The 16,669-nt window shown below is 41.2% G+C and overlaps 3 protein-coding genes across 3 annotated transcripts; 1 reads left to right on the forward strand and 2 right to left on the reverse strand.

Annotated features, from left to right (window-relative positions):
* Positions 1-347: 347 nt before the first annotated feature.
* On the reverse strand, positions 348-6,908 carry ccne1 (cyclin E1). The gene is made up of 12 exons (XM_026378609.1): positions 6,582-6,908; positions 6,010-6,059; positions 5,700-5,787; positions 5,288-5,350; positions 4,939-5,105; positions 4,367-4,502; positions 3,968-4,114; positions 3,679-3,774; positions 3,338-3,472; positions 1,612-1,723; positions 1,353-1,510; positions 348-1,088 (listed from the first exon to the last, which is right to left on the reverse strand). The coding sequence occupies exons 2-12, from the start codon at positions 6,021-6,023 to the stop codon at positions 882-884; spliced, it is 1,323 nt and encodes a 440-aa protein (XP_026234394.1). The 5' UTR covers positions 6,024-6,059; positions 6,582-6,908; the 3' UTR covers positions 348-881.
* Positions 6,909-7,024: 116 nt separating this feature from the next.
* zgc:162297 (uncharacterized protein LOC555865 homolog) lies at positions 7,025-11,685 on the forward strand. Its single transcript, XM_026378610.1, has 6 exons — positions 7,025-7,550; positions 7,956-8,038; positions 8,124-8,304; positions 8,701-8,851; positions 9,261-9,388; positions 11,260-11,685. The coding sequence occupies exons 1-6, from the start codon at positions 7,478-7,480 to the stop codon at positions 11,448-11,450; spliced, it is 807 nt and encodes a 268-aa protein (XP_026234395.1). The 5' UTR covers positions 7,025-7,477; the 3' UTR covers positions 11,451-11,685.
* Positions 11,686-11,737: 52 nt separating this feature from the next.
* On the reverse strand, positions 11,738-14,238 carry si:ch211-260e23.9 (tumor protein p53-inducible nuclear protein 2). Its single transcript, XM_026378611.1, has 4 exons — positions 14,141-14,238; positions 13,099-13,236; positions 12,845-12,995; positions 11,738-12,642 (listed from the first exon to the last, which is right to left on the reverse strand). Exons 2-4 carry the CDS (start codon positions 13,214-13,216, stop codon positions 12,414-12,416), a joined length of 498 nt encoding a protein of 165 aa, XP_026234396.1. The 5' UTR covers positions 13,217-13,236; positions 14,141-14,238; the 3' UTR covers positions 11,738-12,413.
* Positions 14,239-16,669: the final 2,431 nt, after the last annotated feature.

Consider the following 16,669-nt stretch of genomic DNA (forward strand, 5'->3'; position numbering starts at 1 on the left):
AAAATATGTAGCAGCACTTTATTTTAAAAACCCATAAAAATCTTACATTTTGGTGGTGGGTAAACAATTAGCACGCTAAGAATAAAAGTTAAATACAATCAATATTTCAGCTTCTGAAGCCTGTCCGGTTCACTTGTCCATTTATGTAGCCAAGCTACTGGTCCCAAAGCAAAACATGGCCGTGTTTTGGCCAATAAAATGGCTAGAATAAAACCTAAATCAATACACTATGTCTCTCACTCACTTACACACACCCACACTCTCTCACACACTATCATGCAAAAGCCCACTTTGTAGCAGCACGTAGAGTCAAACATGACCCTAGCAATAGTTTTTGGGCTAATGAGGCCACTAATAAGATAAAAAAAACACCCATCACTATTACAAACACAATCAAGTAGAGGCTCCAGACAATGTCCAATGGCCTCTGCATAGGAAATTAAAATGGCAACCACTAAATGTAGGTGTGGCTGGTAATTGATACAAGCATTTGGGAGTAATGCCATTTAAAAAAAATAAAAAACAAAAATAAAAGAGAGAGAGAGGAAAAAAAAATTCAACACTCCGGGCCGTCTCTTTTCTACTGACCCTTTGTGTTTCATTTCATTTTCATCCAAACTGGAGGTGAGGTTCACGTGGGACAGAAGCCATGTCTGGCATTTCAACAACGTATCCAAAGTGAGCGTGCACCAGCTACAGAAACCATTAAAAGAATGGGAATCCAAGTAACCAGCAACACTTTGGAAGGAGAAAATGCCATTTCCATCAGCGGTTCCCCACCTAAAAAATTCATTGTATGTGTGTGGACTAGTACTGCAGAGGTTGTGTTGTTCAGCATCAACAAATCAAAGTTCCTCCCCCTTGCAGTTAGAATATAAAATCTAATTAGGATTTGTGGCCGTTTTGTTAGTTTCTAGGTTCACTTCACTACTCTGGAGTATGCATCCTCGGATTTTCATCGCTGCGGCATCCACTCGCACCAACTCCTCAGTTTTCTCGCTGCTCAGAGGAGGAGTCAGGAAGCCTGAAGGGACAGGACAGCTGGCATGACGGTCCAAGTCTGCACCTTGGTAAGAGTAGGCCTTGTCCTGTGCACAGCAGAAACATGCAAATGAAGTGTGCTGTCATTAGAGCTCTGCGATTTCAGAAATGCTTATGTTTGAATGTGTAAAAAACTGAAAGCAGGTTCACAAAAGCAAATTCTACAAGCAAATACTGAAAATGTGAGATTTCAGGTTTTTATGAGCAGAACTTTTTTTTTCTTCCATTATTTCCAGTTTTCTTGCTTTTTACATTAAAACCAAGACAAATCATGTCTCGTCTTTTAATGTCTTGTCATTACAGTCACTTACCAGCCATGTTAGATAAGCGGCGTGGGACTGGATGTTGTGCATGTCATCTGCAGGGATTCCTGCAAAGGTCTTCATAGGTGACCCACCAAACTCCCGCAGTGCCATGGCAAATGGCACCATCCACCTCACACACTCTTCTACCTCGGCCTTCTTCAGAGCTAAAGAATTAATGGCGTGATAAGTAAGGGCAACACAACCAGTGTAACACATTTTAAAATATGCTGCTCATGAACAGAAAATTAGAATGTTTTGTTTTTACCTGAAACGTTTTCCACCAGCTCCAGAGAGGAGAAGTGAAACAGAGCTGAAGCAGCAAGGACGCCATTTGAAAACTCAAGGCAACGCACATCTAGCATACACAGGTCCAACAACTAGACCAACCACAGACACAGAAAAACTCTCATTAAACATATGCAGCAGTGCAAATACATTTACTCAGTATTGAGGTACCTCAACTGACCTGGTGTGTTTCCACCATGTAGAGGAAGGTATTGTACTTTTTACTCCAATACATTTAACAGCTTTAGTTACTTTTAGCAGATGCAGGATCACAACACAGAATTTAATGAGCTATTAAATCATGATTTAGCCGTCAGTGCATGAAGTACTGCTTTTTTGCTCCACACACAGACCTTTGACCCTTTTATTTTTATTATTACTTCTTTACTACCATAAATTCTTAATAATAATAATTTTCACTTTTGAAAGTTTGTCAAACATATCTGGACTAGATTTGTACAAGTAAACTTGTGACTTGCTCATGTTAGTAACAGCATCAGATTCAAGAGTGTTTCAAATATGTTGTTTCCCCTCCCAATTGCACTTTTACTACATTTTAGCACATGCAAAGTAGAAAAGATTGAACGATTGGGAATGCTGTGTAAAATCTACATAGAAACTGAATGCAAAGATTTGTAAGTCTCATAAACCTGCATTTTATGTACAATAGAACATAGAAAACGTGTCAAATGTTTAAACTGAGGAAATGGACCAAAAAAAAAATTATTAAGGTCATTTTCAAATAGATATAAAATAGATGGCAACAACACAAAAGTTGAGACATGATGCGACATCCCCTTTTCTTTTAACAACAGTCTTTAAACATCTGGGAACTGAGGACACCAGTTGCTAGAGTTTTGAGAGACAAATGTTGTCCCATGACTGCTTGATTTAGGATCCTAACTGCTCAGCAGACTTTGTTCGGTTCTTCTTTGTCGTATTTTGTGCCAGTAAATGTGCTGAGATGCTTCAAGAAAGTTTACAAGATGTTCTTTTTCTACCCAATCATGTTACTAACCTAATTAATCTGAAGACTGTAGTTGCAAAATGCTCTTCCAGCTCTTGCCACTTACTTTTTCAGCCTTTTGTTTCCTTTGTCCCAACTTCTGAGACTGAGGCAAATTCAAATTAGTGGTGAATTTTCTCAGGTCAAACATTTTACATGTTTTCTGTGTTCTATTATAAATAAAATACAGGTTTATGAGACTCAGAAATAATCGCATTCTGTTCATATGTAAATTTTAAACCGTGTCAATTTTTGTTTTGGAATTTGGATTGTATATATAGATTACTGGTACTAAGCTCATGTAACCTAGAGATCATGTAAAGAGACAATTCTTTATCCTCCCCAGTCAGTGATTTTTTTATATTTGTTACTGTCAGCAGAGCGTATAGAGACTAAAGCCAACAATTCATTTCATCTACCATCCTTAAAGTCTATGAATACTTTATCTCAGCATAGAGCTCCATTGTTCTTCAGTAACTATTAAAAATAAAATAATAAAACTGACCTGTTTTTTCATTACAAATAAATATGGGCACTATAGTTTATTTGTGAACAGTGCTGCACACTCATATCAATAAGGCAGTGGTAATTTTGCTATCTGTGTAGGTTACCTGAGAATTAAAGTAACACAGTAGTTCACATCAGTGTTCTGTATTAAAATACCTAATGGATAAATCAATTTAGGCAAAGAAGCACATACCTCTGCTATTTGTGTGAAAGTAGCCTGGGGGTATCTGGGGATGAGCAGCTCATCTGTCTCTTTCAGGTAAGCCACCTGCATGTAAACATTGAGCCAGGAGATGGGAGTCTGTGGGCTAAGAATCCATTTAAGCTCCTGTGTTAGAGAGGAGAGAAGCATTAGAGACGTTTAGCCATCACAGAGAACACATGCTGTGCAGGAGTAGTAATTAAGGCAACTACTGTATAATATCCATACTATTGGCATACTAAGTTCTACCAGAATTTAATTTAACACATGCACACCAGTTCATACTGATGTGTCATGAATGAATTAATTAATGAATGAATTATGCTTTTTACCTTCATGATGATGATTTCCATACTGAGAATTTCATCTTCAGTGCAGGCCTCATCAGTCACATAGGCAAACTGGTGGACCTTGGGTGGGTACATTTCCTAGAAGTAGCAGAAACATGGGAGAATTATACCTATCACCCCAAGCCTTGTGTCACTGGCAAATAAGACAATGCTAGTAAAATCATGTTACCTAAAGTGAACCCATAACAAAGACAAAAAACAACTACAGACAACTTAAGAACCCCCACTGTGATCATCCTACTTTACACTGTGTTGTCTTAACTCTTCTTACCTCAACTTTGGCAGCGATGAAGAGACAGGTGATGCCTATGAGCTGCAACGTTGACTTGAAGACATTTCTCTGTGTGGCCATGAAGCGATCAAAGTAGTCCTGTGCAAGGTGGTAGGTCTCCCTGTGTAGTTTGTAGACCTCGCTGACCTAAAACATGCACACAAACACAAACATTACTGAAATGTTATATTTATATTCTTTTAATGATTCTATGAAGCTGCTCTCAGCCCATCTGTTGGTGGCTCAATCCAATCAAACAAAGTTTATGATTGTCAGATTCATCGTTTACACTGTGTGCCATCTACCAATACAGCTGAAATGATCAAAATGAAAGTCAGTCAGTGTGTAGACTGATTAAAATGATAACTAGATCACTAGTCCTCATCACATGCCACAGACCTCCATGAGCCAGTCCAGGAGAATTGCCCTCATCTTGGGCAGAAGGTGAGGATGCTTCTCCATCATGTGGACGTCCCTGGTGTAAGTCTTATCCTTTGCCAACATGTTGCTCCATACAACATCCTTACTTGCCCAGCTGATTAACAAAACAAATGGAGACAATGGTAAAAGATCAAGGATTAAACTGTATTTAAAATACAAAGACAAATCAGATGAGAATACAGAGAAAGGACCTTACAATCTAATTTCCAGGTAGTGGTAGTAGTACAGATAGCAATTAAAAATGTAAAGTAGTGAGACTAATAGCTTAAACAAGAAAGCAGAAGACACAAGCTAAGCCTGTTACTTAAAAACAAAAAAACAACAATAACATCCCTTTGTCATATATTCGTCAAGAATAACATACTTCATTAAGACATTCTCTCATTTTACTTATGATGAAAAAGAATTTCTAACATGTTGCACATGCTAGCGGGTGACGTGTTCCGCTTGTCACTGATCGGTATGTAGTTAGATAAAAGCTAATGCATGGTTGGCTGCAGGATATGGAGACAAACAACCACAGCACTCACCACAGTGCAGGGAGTGGGGCACAGTGTACGGGGGTTACAAATATGTTGTTAAAGCTGTAGTGGGGGAAGCCTGCATTGATCAAGGTAACTGGTTGGTCCTCTTCTTGATCAGGCGTGGGAATGCACCTGTGTGGACTTGTGTAACCAGCATCAGGACACCAGCCCAGCTTCATGAGAGAGAGGAGAGATGCCAAAAGGGAAAACAACACAGTGAGGTAACAGAAAAGAAAGTCGAGGACTCTTCAATACAAACTTTAAAAGTGTTGCAGGCGAGGTTTACCAAGTGGGCCACAGAAACATTAACAAAAGGCAAATGGGTATTGAAATACTGATATACATCTAAGCCTACCTCACAGTTACGCTGCTTCTTATTGGTGATCTCTGCTACCTCTTCATCCAGATCTTGTAAATACTGAAGAAGGAAGGAAGGAAAAGAAATGCGATGCAACTTAGTTAGTTTAATCACAAATGTCCAGAGCACATGATGGCTTGTAAAAGCCAGAAACAGTGCGTTTGACTTTGAAAGTACCAATAATACTGAACGAATCATATGGAATACAATACTAGCTGCACGATCAGTGATTTTCAATCAAGCACAGTGCACTCCACTTGCCTGCAAAGACGAACATGTCTATGCATGACACCAGATACACATTTTCGTTATTCAACTAAGCCTATGCCTATGCAAACTAGCAAGAGCTAAAAAGGGCTTTAGGTCAGTTCCAGCTAACGTTAGTGTGCAAGCCTTTCACACCACTTACAATGGCAACATCTGCCTTCCTCTTTCTCGATCGTACTGCATTTTCCTTGGGCGCCTCGGGAGCAACAGACTTGGGTTCTGTCTCTTCCCTGTAACAACATAAAACAGACATGTGAAACTGCTTCAGTCCACATAAAGTAGTTTCAGCAAGCTTGGATAAACATACTAATATAGACCAAGTGAGGTCTCACAACAACTAGCTAACTAGTGTTAGCCGGATGGCTAAAGCTCATCAACTCCACTTTTCTCTCTGTCGTCACAAACTCTGACGCGCTCGATCCAGCAATTAACTACAAAAACATTCAACTTACCGTTTTCCTCGCATTATACTCTGAGAGGGTGGTTTCAGTTCTGAGTAAACCTGCGAATGATACATGTTAAGGTTTATTTTGGGGGTTAAAAACACATGAATATTGTCCCAACCCCCACTCTCTCAACTCCCTCCTTCTGACAAAGCCTGGCGCGGGGAAATGGAAACGACACACAGAGCTGATTCGAAAAATAACCCTCAGATACTGCACATATCTGAATGCAATTAGCAGATGACCAACACAAGACGTTGTGCCATTTAGCTGAAGTTGTCATTTTGTGTATTTTAGGGGGGAACTTGGTTCTTCACCCTCGCTAACTTTGGACAGCTGGCTTGCCACATAATGGCCGAACGACCCCGACACTGCTGAGACTACCACTCATTCAATTCACCATTTGACACTTATATCAACAGAACCGAGCCCACAGCGACATTATGAACATCCATTAACGTTTATCCCATTAGCCACATCCCAACTTGTTGCACTTTAGTTAGCGTTAGCGCCTCAGTCGGTAAGACTGTAAAAGCTGGAGATCAAACCACAAACTGCAGAGTTAGTTTCCGTCAGCTCACCTCAAGATGCCGTCCTTGAAGTTCACTCTTCTCCACGTCTTGAAATGCAGATAAATAGGAGTATTGTGGAGGTTGAGCGCCTGTTGTTGGAGTCAGAGAGCTGTGTGTGTGTGTGTGTGTCCAGGCCGGGCTAGTTCCTCTGCGCTGGCGCCTTGTAGAGACCAGATGACTTCAGGCATCAACGTCAGAGGGAGTACATTCAAGTTGGCGCTAAACCTCCGCACCCTCCGCCTCTTTATAGCGTCCTTTCCAACCCGCTGACCGCAGCCTCACACCTGTACCGTGAAGCGGAGCGTGTACCGTTCACATATTCCTCCTACATTACGCTGAAGAAAAAGCAAAACAACTTTATAGTTTTGCCGGTTAGCAGGAGGCGTGGCTGTGCGTCGGTGACAGCTGCAGGGGGCGGGGCTTCCAAAGCGGAAGCGCACAGGCACCGCGTGGCTAGTCCGTCGGATGTAAACAAAGCCGTAGTTCTTCGGTTTAAACGTAAATGCGGGTTTAAAAGACCCAGCTGCTGCGAGGAAGCCGAACATTTTCGTCCAGCGATCTCAACATGTGGTTGTCACTCGCTGTTACGCTCAATTATGTCACAAAATAACACTATGCTAACCTGCGGATGCTTCTGCCGGGGCGCCTGTTTCCAGCATGGGCTGCCATACGTACTCTCTTCCCCTCGTTGCTCCCACGCAACACTAATCTAAACGTGTTCTTAATTCAGGTAGAGGAGTACCGTAATATAACCCTTTGTTTTCTGCTCTTCAGGCTTGTATGTATCTGTTTAAATAGGTTTTAGACAAATATGAACTTTAGACAGTCACGTGATCCAAATACTTTAAAAGCAAAAAAACAAGATTTGTTCTTTACTTCCTGGTACTCGGCAAAAAAAAGGCGACATGGCGTTTAGGGGTCTTTTTGGAAGCCTGAAATCCGTGGTTATTGGAATGATTCATGTTAAAGCCTTACCAGGTAAAGTGAGATACTGACTTCTGTGCTTCGATGTTTAAATGTTACGTTTTAAGTGGTGGGATGGTCAGTTACAACATGCCCTGCTATGAACATGAGACCGAAGCAAAAGTGCACAAGTATTGTTAGTAAAATGTACTATAACTTTTAAATTAGAAAGTTGTTCTTGGTGAAGCATGTTTTAATCATATTTTAGTAAGCCGACCATATGAAAAATCTCTAAAGTAACTGTTGAACTTACATTCATATCTGATTAATATATATTTTGGAATAAAATACTTAAGTCACCCACAGTAAAGTACAATGGTTGAATAAACTTATTTAGTTACATTGCACCGCTGCAAATCTGGGAGGTATAATGTGTGATATCTTACACTTTATGTAATCCAGTTTCTTGTCTTTTCTCAGGCACACCACTAGGTTGTATGAAAATGCCCCAAATCATTGAAGAAGCGTGCAAGGAGGCAGCAGTTTACCGTGATGCAGGGATTGTAAGTTACTGCTCATTGTGTCAATTCTGAGTTCCATTTCTGAAAAGTGTTTCCAGGCCAGCTTGTAACCTTTGTCGTCTTTCAGGATGGTCTGATCATCGAGAACATGCATGACATCCCTTACTCGTTCTCTGTTGGGCCTGAGGTGTGTGCCTGTATGACGGCGGTATGCACTGCTGTGAGGGGCATCTGTCCAGTCCTACCGATGGGAGTGCAGATACTGTCTGCTGCTAACCAGCAGGCACTGGCCGTAGCTCTGGCCTCAGGTTTAGTCTCTACATTTATAAATGTACTGGTCTTCAATAATGTCATCATATTGATCGTGATGAAAGTGTAAACTGTTTTTGAATGATCAGCCGAGTTTAATGCAACCTTTTAAACGTACTCAGAGAAGTAAAAATGTTTAAGCCGATTCCATTTTCCCAACACACTTGATAATGAATAGACTGAGCCAGCTCCGGAACAACTGTATCACTGTGTAACAACATCATTTTCCATTTTAGCATAAAACATTAAACACATAAGTGGTGCTATTCACAACTGGTAGGTTATTGAGGATGATTGGAACAATGGTGTCCAGCCTGTCTGGGCAAAGGTCCAGAGCAGTTTTTTTTTCCAGTCTTTCCAGTCTGCAGCACTGTGCCATTACTATCTGTTAACAGGTCTGGATTTTATCAGAGCTGAGGGTTTTGTCTTTTCTCACGTGGCTGACGAGGGCCTCTTGAATGCATGTGCTGGAGACTTGCTGAGATATCGCAAGCAGATTGGAGCGGAGCACGTGCAGATCTTCACTGACATCAAAAAGAAGCACAGGTGTGTTCATTACCTGCACCATCTCTGATATACTGAAGTAATTATCAGTGGCAGGACTAACTTGTGATCCGGTCTCTCACTGCTACTAAAAACAAAGGTTCTCACAAGAATACAACTTGTAGTAGTCTAAAGATTTCTTCTTTAGTGGCTAATGTCAGTGTTCATTAGGATGACATCCCTCATTAACATGTAAAAAAGGGGAAGTCCTTATGACTGGTTATCAGGGCTGGTTATATATGATTGCCCCATTAACCCTTTGTTCTAATGGAGTTTTGATGGATAATCAGTTATTGAATTAGTTTCACAGTGTAGTTTTATTTAGATTACCTTGGTTTCAACCCACTGGTCAGAGTTTGTCTAATTTTTATCTCCAACTATTTCTACTCAATCCATGTGCACCCTGTTGCAGCTCCCATGCTCTGACGTCAGACGTGAGCATCGAAGAGACAGCCCGCGCCGCACAGTTCTTCCTGTCAGATGGAGTCATCATCACAGGAGCATCCACCGGCATTCAGGCTGACCCACAGGAGCTCAGAGGTACTAAAGTATCACCTAAACTTTCAATCAATACATCCAAAAGACATATGGTATAGCACAGTGATCATGCAGTGTTTGACACTTAACTGTCATTTTTTTTTTTTTTTCATCAATAGTCTTTAAAAATAAGAAAAAAAATTAAATTAAGAAGAAAGGCAGTTTGAGAAGAACCACAGCCTCACAGTAAAATGTAAATCTAAACCCCAGGAAAATGCACAAAATGAAGAGGTTTGAATACAGTTTGAAGCATCTCTACAATGTAATTAAATTAAAGTCACTAGCCTGTCTGTCCAGCAGGGGGCACTCTCACCTGCAGTGCTCCACATACACTTAATGATAGTGTATACTGAGATCTGTTGAAGAACATGGATACATGAATATTAAAAGCTGAACACAGTGCTGCCACTTTTTCCCAGTATTCAATTTCAACCAATTGATGCACCGGTCTAAAACCTGCCTCGTGATGTTTTCTAGTTATTATCATGTTAGTTATTTTCGTTCACATCATCAGACGTCATCTTCGAGCTTAGTCTTGACTTCCTGTGATACATCCATGGTCAGAGCAGTGTATGCGAATCCAGGCCATGCAATCTCACAAATCCTATGCACTCTGTCTCCGTCTCACACAACTCATGCATGTACAATGCAATTAAAAGGCAATGGACGAAGTAGTAATTTAAATTATCACCTACTCTATAAGTACTCAACAGTATACACATTACTCACTTTTTGTTATTTCCTGGGGATTGTACTGTTGTGCACTTATTCCCATTACTCTGTTATACACACATGCAATGACACACAGTAAACAGAGCATGGCTCAAGGTACATCAGAATCATGCTTTATTAGTGACAGTTTTATTAAAGATTGGCTATAATGTTCTGCTAATAAGGACAGTTATAAGGGACCTTCTGGTGCTGAGGACTTTCCTGTTGTGTCAATTTATATGTCTCCACTATATGTCCAGTGGTCGACTGTTGAGTATAGTTACTCACGTATTAGTTTGAGCAGTTTTAGAGTTTGTAGTGTGTCAGAGATGTGTTTGCAGCTTGTTTCGTTGCTGTTGTGGATATAGATAGATTAGACTTTTAACAAATCTGTTTCAATAACAAAACAAGTAACTATTCATGAAATATGTGAAATACCCATAAAACCTGAACCCTGATCCAGGACGTCCTAAAATGTGACCACACCTGGTGTTACCGTTTTATTGTGTTGTATTGCTTCTTACACTATCTGAATACTTCATCCAACTGTTTCAAAGAAGACTTGAACTGAACTACTTTTATTTGACAGCTGTTCAAAATTCTTTTCATAATCAAATCTGAGGCAATAAACAAAGCAGTAGTTCAAATAAGCTCAACCAAGTGCAACATGAAAATATTGATTACGTGTTGTGTTATGTGTACTGTTAATAATGATCCAATATTAGAATAATGTGAAAGGTCTAAACTTGTAAAGTGAGTACCTTTGCTTTTCATATATAACTTCATTTAGCTAGTACAATTTGGAATACAGGATTATTAGTGTTACTGTATTTTTACCACAGTGTAAAAACTGCTCTGACTGTGATGCCCTAGAGTCACTCTGCATCTTCCGAGGGTCAGTGGGTCTAAATTTTGGACCATATCCCTCTGACAGCACCACGGCCTCTATTTTAAGCAGCTTCTTCTACTAGAGCTTATGTAACCCTGGGTTTGACCTCTACTACTGTGTCCAAAGACAACTGTATGTCTGTGTGTGTGTGTGTGTGTGTGTGTGTGTGTGTGTGTGTGTGTGAGTGTGTGTGTGGTAGGTGGTTTTTTTGCCTTAAGAGATATTTTAAGTTTGTATGATTAAAACCTCCTCTGCTGTCTCTTTGCTTTTGCAGATGTTTCCCAGTCTGTGAGAATCCCTGTGCTGGTTGGTTCCGGAGTCACCTATGACAACGTCGAACGCTACCTCGATGGAAATGGAATGATCATCGGTTCACATTTCAAGAAGGGCGGCCACTGGGCCAACGCCATGGACCCGGAGAAAGTGAAGAGGTTTATGGAAAAGGTTAAGGAGCTTCGTAAATGAAAAGGAAGCTTTCCTGTCACCACCACAGGATCTAAAACATGGTCAATCCATTTTTACTTACACCAGTATTAAAAAACCTTGAATTTGACTCAAAGGTCTTGAATAGTTTATCTTATCAATCTAAGCTCACAGATCAAATCATTGAATGCACTTGTCCAGATTTTCAGGGCCTAATGTTGCTCTTTACACTTTGAACACACACAACCACCAACTTAATAAAACAAGATTTATTTGAAGATTTTTTTTTGTGCATTTTATAAATACAAATATAAAGAAAAACACAATATTCATGAATGTAAACTGGTGATAATTTTACAACATGGGAAATCACAGAGTATCTGCTGAAAAGTACAAAATAGGCAATTCACAACACGAAGAGTGCTTCTGTAATTATTCCTTATAGCGGTGGCATCTTTGCCAAAAGGAACATTTATATTGATATATTGATATTGTAAATGTGACCGAGCGTCGTTCATGTTCCATTGTACATGTTAATACAGCACAGGCTGTAAGATTACAGTACACACATATTCACTACAACCTAAAACTAACCTGTCTGAAGGTGTCATAATCCAACACACTATGACAGCAACAACACCTTTATTAACCTTAACACACACACACACACACACACACACAAGTTCCTATGAGCCCTAAACAACCAAAACAAGTCAAACAACACAGCTCTTATTTGATATTATACATATGTAAAACACTTTTTTTCTTTTACAAAACTGTGTTTCTTACTAATGCTGTCCAACCTGAGGGAAACATTCGGAAGATCGAGGTCAAATCGTTTTAGTGCACAGCGAGTGGTTTGTACCTTGTGGATATGCGGGATGGATCAATGATGGAGTGATTTCTGAGGCACCATGCTCTACACTGAGCTATAATGTAGGCAACCTGGTGGTGGACGCACAAACACACACACACACACACATCCTCTCTCAAAAGGCAGTCTGATCAGTAGTTGTAGAGGCGCTGGCAGGGCTGCTTGAAGTGGCCGTAACGTTTCTCTGCCGGGGAGAATCGCAGCTTCGTCAGGTTCTGCCTGTGGAGGAAGCTGCGGCTCAGCTTCTTCCGCTCAACCTGGGTCCCGGCCTTCTGGACAGCCAGCAGCTGGATGTTGTAGGGAAGGGGGATTCCCCAGGCGGCCAGGTGCCAAGATATGTGCCGCCTCACTGCCACAGCCCTGGACACACACACAGGGGAGGGTTAGAGTATGTGCTGATGAAATACTAGCTGGAATATACGAGTGGTCAAGTATGACTGTGGACCAGCTCTGGGACACCAGTGCATAATGACTGCTTTTGATACTAGTGAGTGGTGTGAATGTGGTTCCTCATTTTGGGCTCAAGATCTAAATTTCTAAGAGAGTGTAAACAGAAAGGAACCTGGAGGCGTCCTCTTCATCCTCTTCATCCTCCTCATCCCCGAGATCCTCCTCCTCAGCTCCGCTCCTCATCTGGTAGACAGACATGCTGGGGTGCTCGATCAGGAGGTTCTCCAGAGGATCTGCCTCAGGGGCCGACAGCAGCCCGTTCTCTGTGCGAGGAACATCCCACTATAAGCTGCTCGCTGACCCAAGGACGACTTGAATCATATCAATGATGCATCACTGCACGTCTACATGGGGGTTATCTCTCACCTGGGAGATGAACAATGACCCATCCTTCCTCCTCCAACTCCATCACATGCTCGTACGCGCGCTCTGCTGTGTCCTCACCGCCGTTCCCGAGTAGATGAGAAAAGATCTTTCCGATCATCTTTGCGCTTCTGCTGCAATCTGTAAAGTGACAAGAGCAAAGAAGTCGTTGGGAAAGTCTGGTGTCAGCTGATGACCTCCAGTGAACACAGGGAATATTCCAGTGCACAGAGGAAAGCTGACTTAATCTGAATTATCCCAGTAAAGCACCTAAATAACCTGTCTGCTGTGGACATCAACACCCTGTGACTGCCTCTATGACGCTCGCTCAGAAACCTGAGCAGCCAAAGTTGTTATGCCGCTCTAACACGGGGTCTCTGGGTGAATTTAGAACTGGTACAGCTGACAGAAATGATATAAGAGACTGAAGTTACACCCACTATATAATCTGCCACACTGGTTTAGACCTCAGACTGCAGCTGACCTTTTGACCAATCAGTGCTGCAGCTTATAACTGTGAAACATTTCTATGATTCTTTGAACTTTGTGTCTTTAGCTGTTTATCCTCAGGTGTGTATTATGGCCATAATACAACATTTGTACAGTTCTATTGTTGCTTCAGACAAAAATAGATCCACTGATCAACCCCAGTCCGTTCTCCTCTGTGTCTGGATGCCATCGTGCCTGCTTGTTCCTGCCTGTCCCGGAATAATGTCACCAGACACCTAGACACAGACAGACTGCAGGACACCGTCCCCTCACCCAGATTAATGCAAAACACTTCACATCAACCAGCATCAACCAGCATCATTTGCAGAGAGAGACAGATTCTGTGCTCAGCGACGAGCATCGCTTTTGTTTGTTTGTTTGTTTTTTCATCGAAGCAACCGGTTGTTAGTAAGTTGGTGAATGTAGGAGAGTCCTGTTAGTACATGAACAGCTGTTCAACCATCCAACTGCAGTCTGCAGCATAACAAACTGTAGTTACAGATCAAACCGCCGCTGAGGAGAGATCCGTGTTGGTCAGTGATGCCTGTTGACTCACCTGCTCGGTCAAAGTGTGGGTCTTCGGGTGTGGCCGCTGTGCACAAAGGATCCAGCTGCACTCTCTCACCGGTTGTTTTGATCTCTCAGTTGTTTTTCTGCTGTCCCGCAACGTCAGCGCAAGACCCCGCCCAAAGAGGCGGGGCGAGGGCGCGTCTCTCACTACGTCACCACTACGTCACCTGTCCACCCGAGCAGCTGTGAAACGAGCCGTGTGCTGTGGTGCAGCCAGAAGTGGGTCAGAGGGTGTCATAGGTAATAAACCTAGGTTTCTCACCTGAACTTTATAAATGACCTGTTGTTACTGTTCATACCTGTAATCATTACATTAACAAGAATATATAATCACTAGAGAGTTGTTCACTAGAGGGAAATGCATGAAAAAGTCCAAGTGTGCAGTGATCAAAGTCCTCACATCTGTTACCTACACTAAGTAAAAGTAGCATTACTATAAAGTTAGGAATGTAAGATTCTTGTATTCAAGAGTTTAGCATCAAACTGTAATTAAAAGTTACTGACTTTCTGAATCATTTCACAATAATGCACATTATTGAATTGCAACAGTAACTGTAATGTATCAATAGCATCAGAAGTTTGATCTCATTTATTTAATTAATTGATATAGTGCAGACTGGTGTGTGTTTTCCCCCCTGGAGACCAGTACATTTTCATTTTTATATGATTGTGTTGTGCTTTGTTTTATTCATCTAAACCAGAAAACAAGCTATTTATCCAATGTGCAATGAAAAGTACCTTAACACGTCCCAAAGCATCGTACTTAAGATGTACACAAGTGACTTTTTACCACTGGAGATAAACAAGTGGTGCTTTGTCTGTGTTTCCCCTACAGGGGGAGCACTCCGTCAATTTTAATTGTTTCGGTTACAATTTCAAGATTCAAGATTCAAGATTCAAAAAACTTTTTTCATCCCAGAGGGAAATTGTTTTGCCTCATTACCATTGTTCTCAAAACAGACAGAAAGAAAAGGAACCACAACCAGGAAAGATCCAACACCAACATCAATACACAAACATAAATACACAATAACATCAACACAGGAAAAACTCAATATATAAACACGTAAATAGATAAATGAAATTGGGTCAATATATTCACAGCAAGTTTATGACAGTATCACTTCCCCCACCCCTTACAGAGGGGGGAGGAATTGTACAGATTGATTGCCACAGGTAGAAAGGATCTCCTGTGGCGCTCTGTGGAGCATTTAATGTTAATAAGTCTTTGACTGAACGTGCTCCTCTGTCCAACCAACACACTGTGCAGTGGGTGGGAGGGATTGTCCAGGATTGAGAAGAGTTTAAGCAGCATCCTCCTTTCAGCCACAACATGTAGAGGGTCCAGCTCCACCCCCAGAACAGAGCCAGCCCTCCTAATCAGTTTGTTTAGTCTGTTAGTGTCTGCCACCTTCATGTTGCTGCCCCAGCAGACCACAGCATAGAAGATGACACTGGAACCACAGACTCATTAAACATCCTCAGCATGGTGCTGCAGACGTTGAAGGACCTGAGTCTCCTCAGGAAGTATATCCGGCTCTGAGCCTTTCTGTACAATGCTGAAGAGTTTTTGGTCCAGTCCAGTTTGTTGTCCAAGTCCACTCCCAGGTATTTGTACTCGGACACAACCTCCACCTCCTCCCCCTGTATAGAGAGAGGGATGACAGGACTCCCAGATTTCCTGAAGTCCATCACCAGCTCCTTTGTTTTGTTGATGTTGAGTTGCAGATGGTTGAGTCCACACCAGTCAACAAAACTGTCCACCACCTCCTGGTACTCTGTGACATCTCCACCCTTAATACATCCTACAACTGCAGAGTCATCAGAGAACTTCTGAAGAGGACAGGACTCTGAGTTGTACCTGAAGTCTGAGGTGTACAGGGTGAAGAGGACATGACATCTTGCAAATATTCTTTTTTTATTATTATTTTATGAGTTTATTATTAGGTTTTTTTTTTTTCATGTATGCAACAACACTGGTCAGTGAAAATGACCTGCATAGTGTTAAAGTGTTTTATTTGACCAGATAAACACAATTTAATTTAGTTTCTTTGTGTTTTTAGAAAAATAGATGAGAGACGAAGTTTGACCTCTTTTGAAAAGCCTACAAATTGTGAGATTTGTTTTGCCAGTGAATTTACTTTACTTAAGTTTTTGAGCAGCCAAACAGTGAATTTTTCCGAAACAAAACAAAATGTTTATGGACATGAGTCTTAATATAGGTGCAAACATCAGTCCAAAACTCTTTGACGCATAGGCAATGGCAAAACAAATGAACAACAGTCTGCAGAGTTACTACTTAATATCAATACTGAATCTTTTACAGAAACAGTTTTTTCCTACAAGAGAATCCACATGAAGTAAGAGGAGGAAACAACAGAGGATCGTTCATCCTTGGTTGATTATAGAGCATTAAACTGCACTCTCCAGGTGTTACAGGAATAGTTTATTACAATCCAAATCTTAAAGTCAGCCATGTTGATTATTTCAACTTGGCGTTTGGAGCCAGTCGGCG

This window comes from Anabas testudineus, chromosome 3, assembly GCF_900324465.2.
Source record: "Anabas testudineus chromosome 3, fAnaTes1.2, whole genome shotgun sequence".
In the NCBI taxonomy this organism is placed as follows: domain Eukaryota; kingdom Metazoa; phylum Chordata; class Actinopteri; order Anabantiformes; family Anabantidae; genus Anabas; species Anabas testudineus.

What these genes read in the sequence shown, in the direction of transcription:
- zgc:162297 (XM_026378610.1), top strand. Translation starts at nt 7,478, where the DNA reads ATGGCGTTTAGGGGTCTTTTTGGAAGCCTGAAATCCGTGGTTATTGGA. An exon ending in TTTACCGTGATGCAGGGATT is followed by an intron (nt 8,039 to 8,123) that starts GTAAGTTACTGC and finishes GTCGTCTTTCAG; the next exon opens with GATGGTCTGATCATCGAGAA. An exon ending in GACATCAAAAAGAAGCACAG is followed by an intron (nt 8,852 to 9,260) that starts GTGTGTTCATTA and finishes ACCCTGTTGCAG; the next exon opens with CTCCCATGCTCTGACGTCAG.
- si:ch211-260e23.9 (XM_026378611.1), bottom strand. Translation starts at nt 13,216, where the DNA reads ATGATCGGAAAGATCTTTTCTCATCTACTCGGGAACGGCGGTGAGGAC. An exon ending in GGTCATTGTTCATCTCCCAG is followed by an intron (nt 12,996 to 13,098) that starts GTGAGAGATAAC and finishes TTCCTCGCACAG; the next exon opens with AGAACGGGCTGCTGTCGGCC. An exon ending in GATGAAGAGGACGCCTCCAG is followed by an intron (nt 12,643 to 12,844) that starts GTTCCTTTCTGT and finishes GTGTGTGTCCAG; the next exon opens with GGCTGTGGCAGTGAGGCGGC.
- ccne1 (XM_026378609.1), bottom strand. An exon ending in TGGAAATCATCATCATGAAG is followed by an intron (nt 3,473 to 3,678) that starts GTAAAAAGCATA and finishes TCTCTAACACAG; the next exon opens with GAGCTTAAATGGATTCTTAG. An exon ending in CCGCTTATCTAACATGGCTG is followed by an intron (nt 1,089 to 1,352) that starts GTAAGTGACTGT and finishes TGCTGTGCACAG; the next exon opens with GACAAGGCCTACTCTTACCA.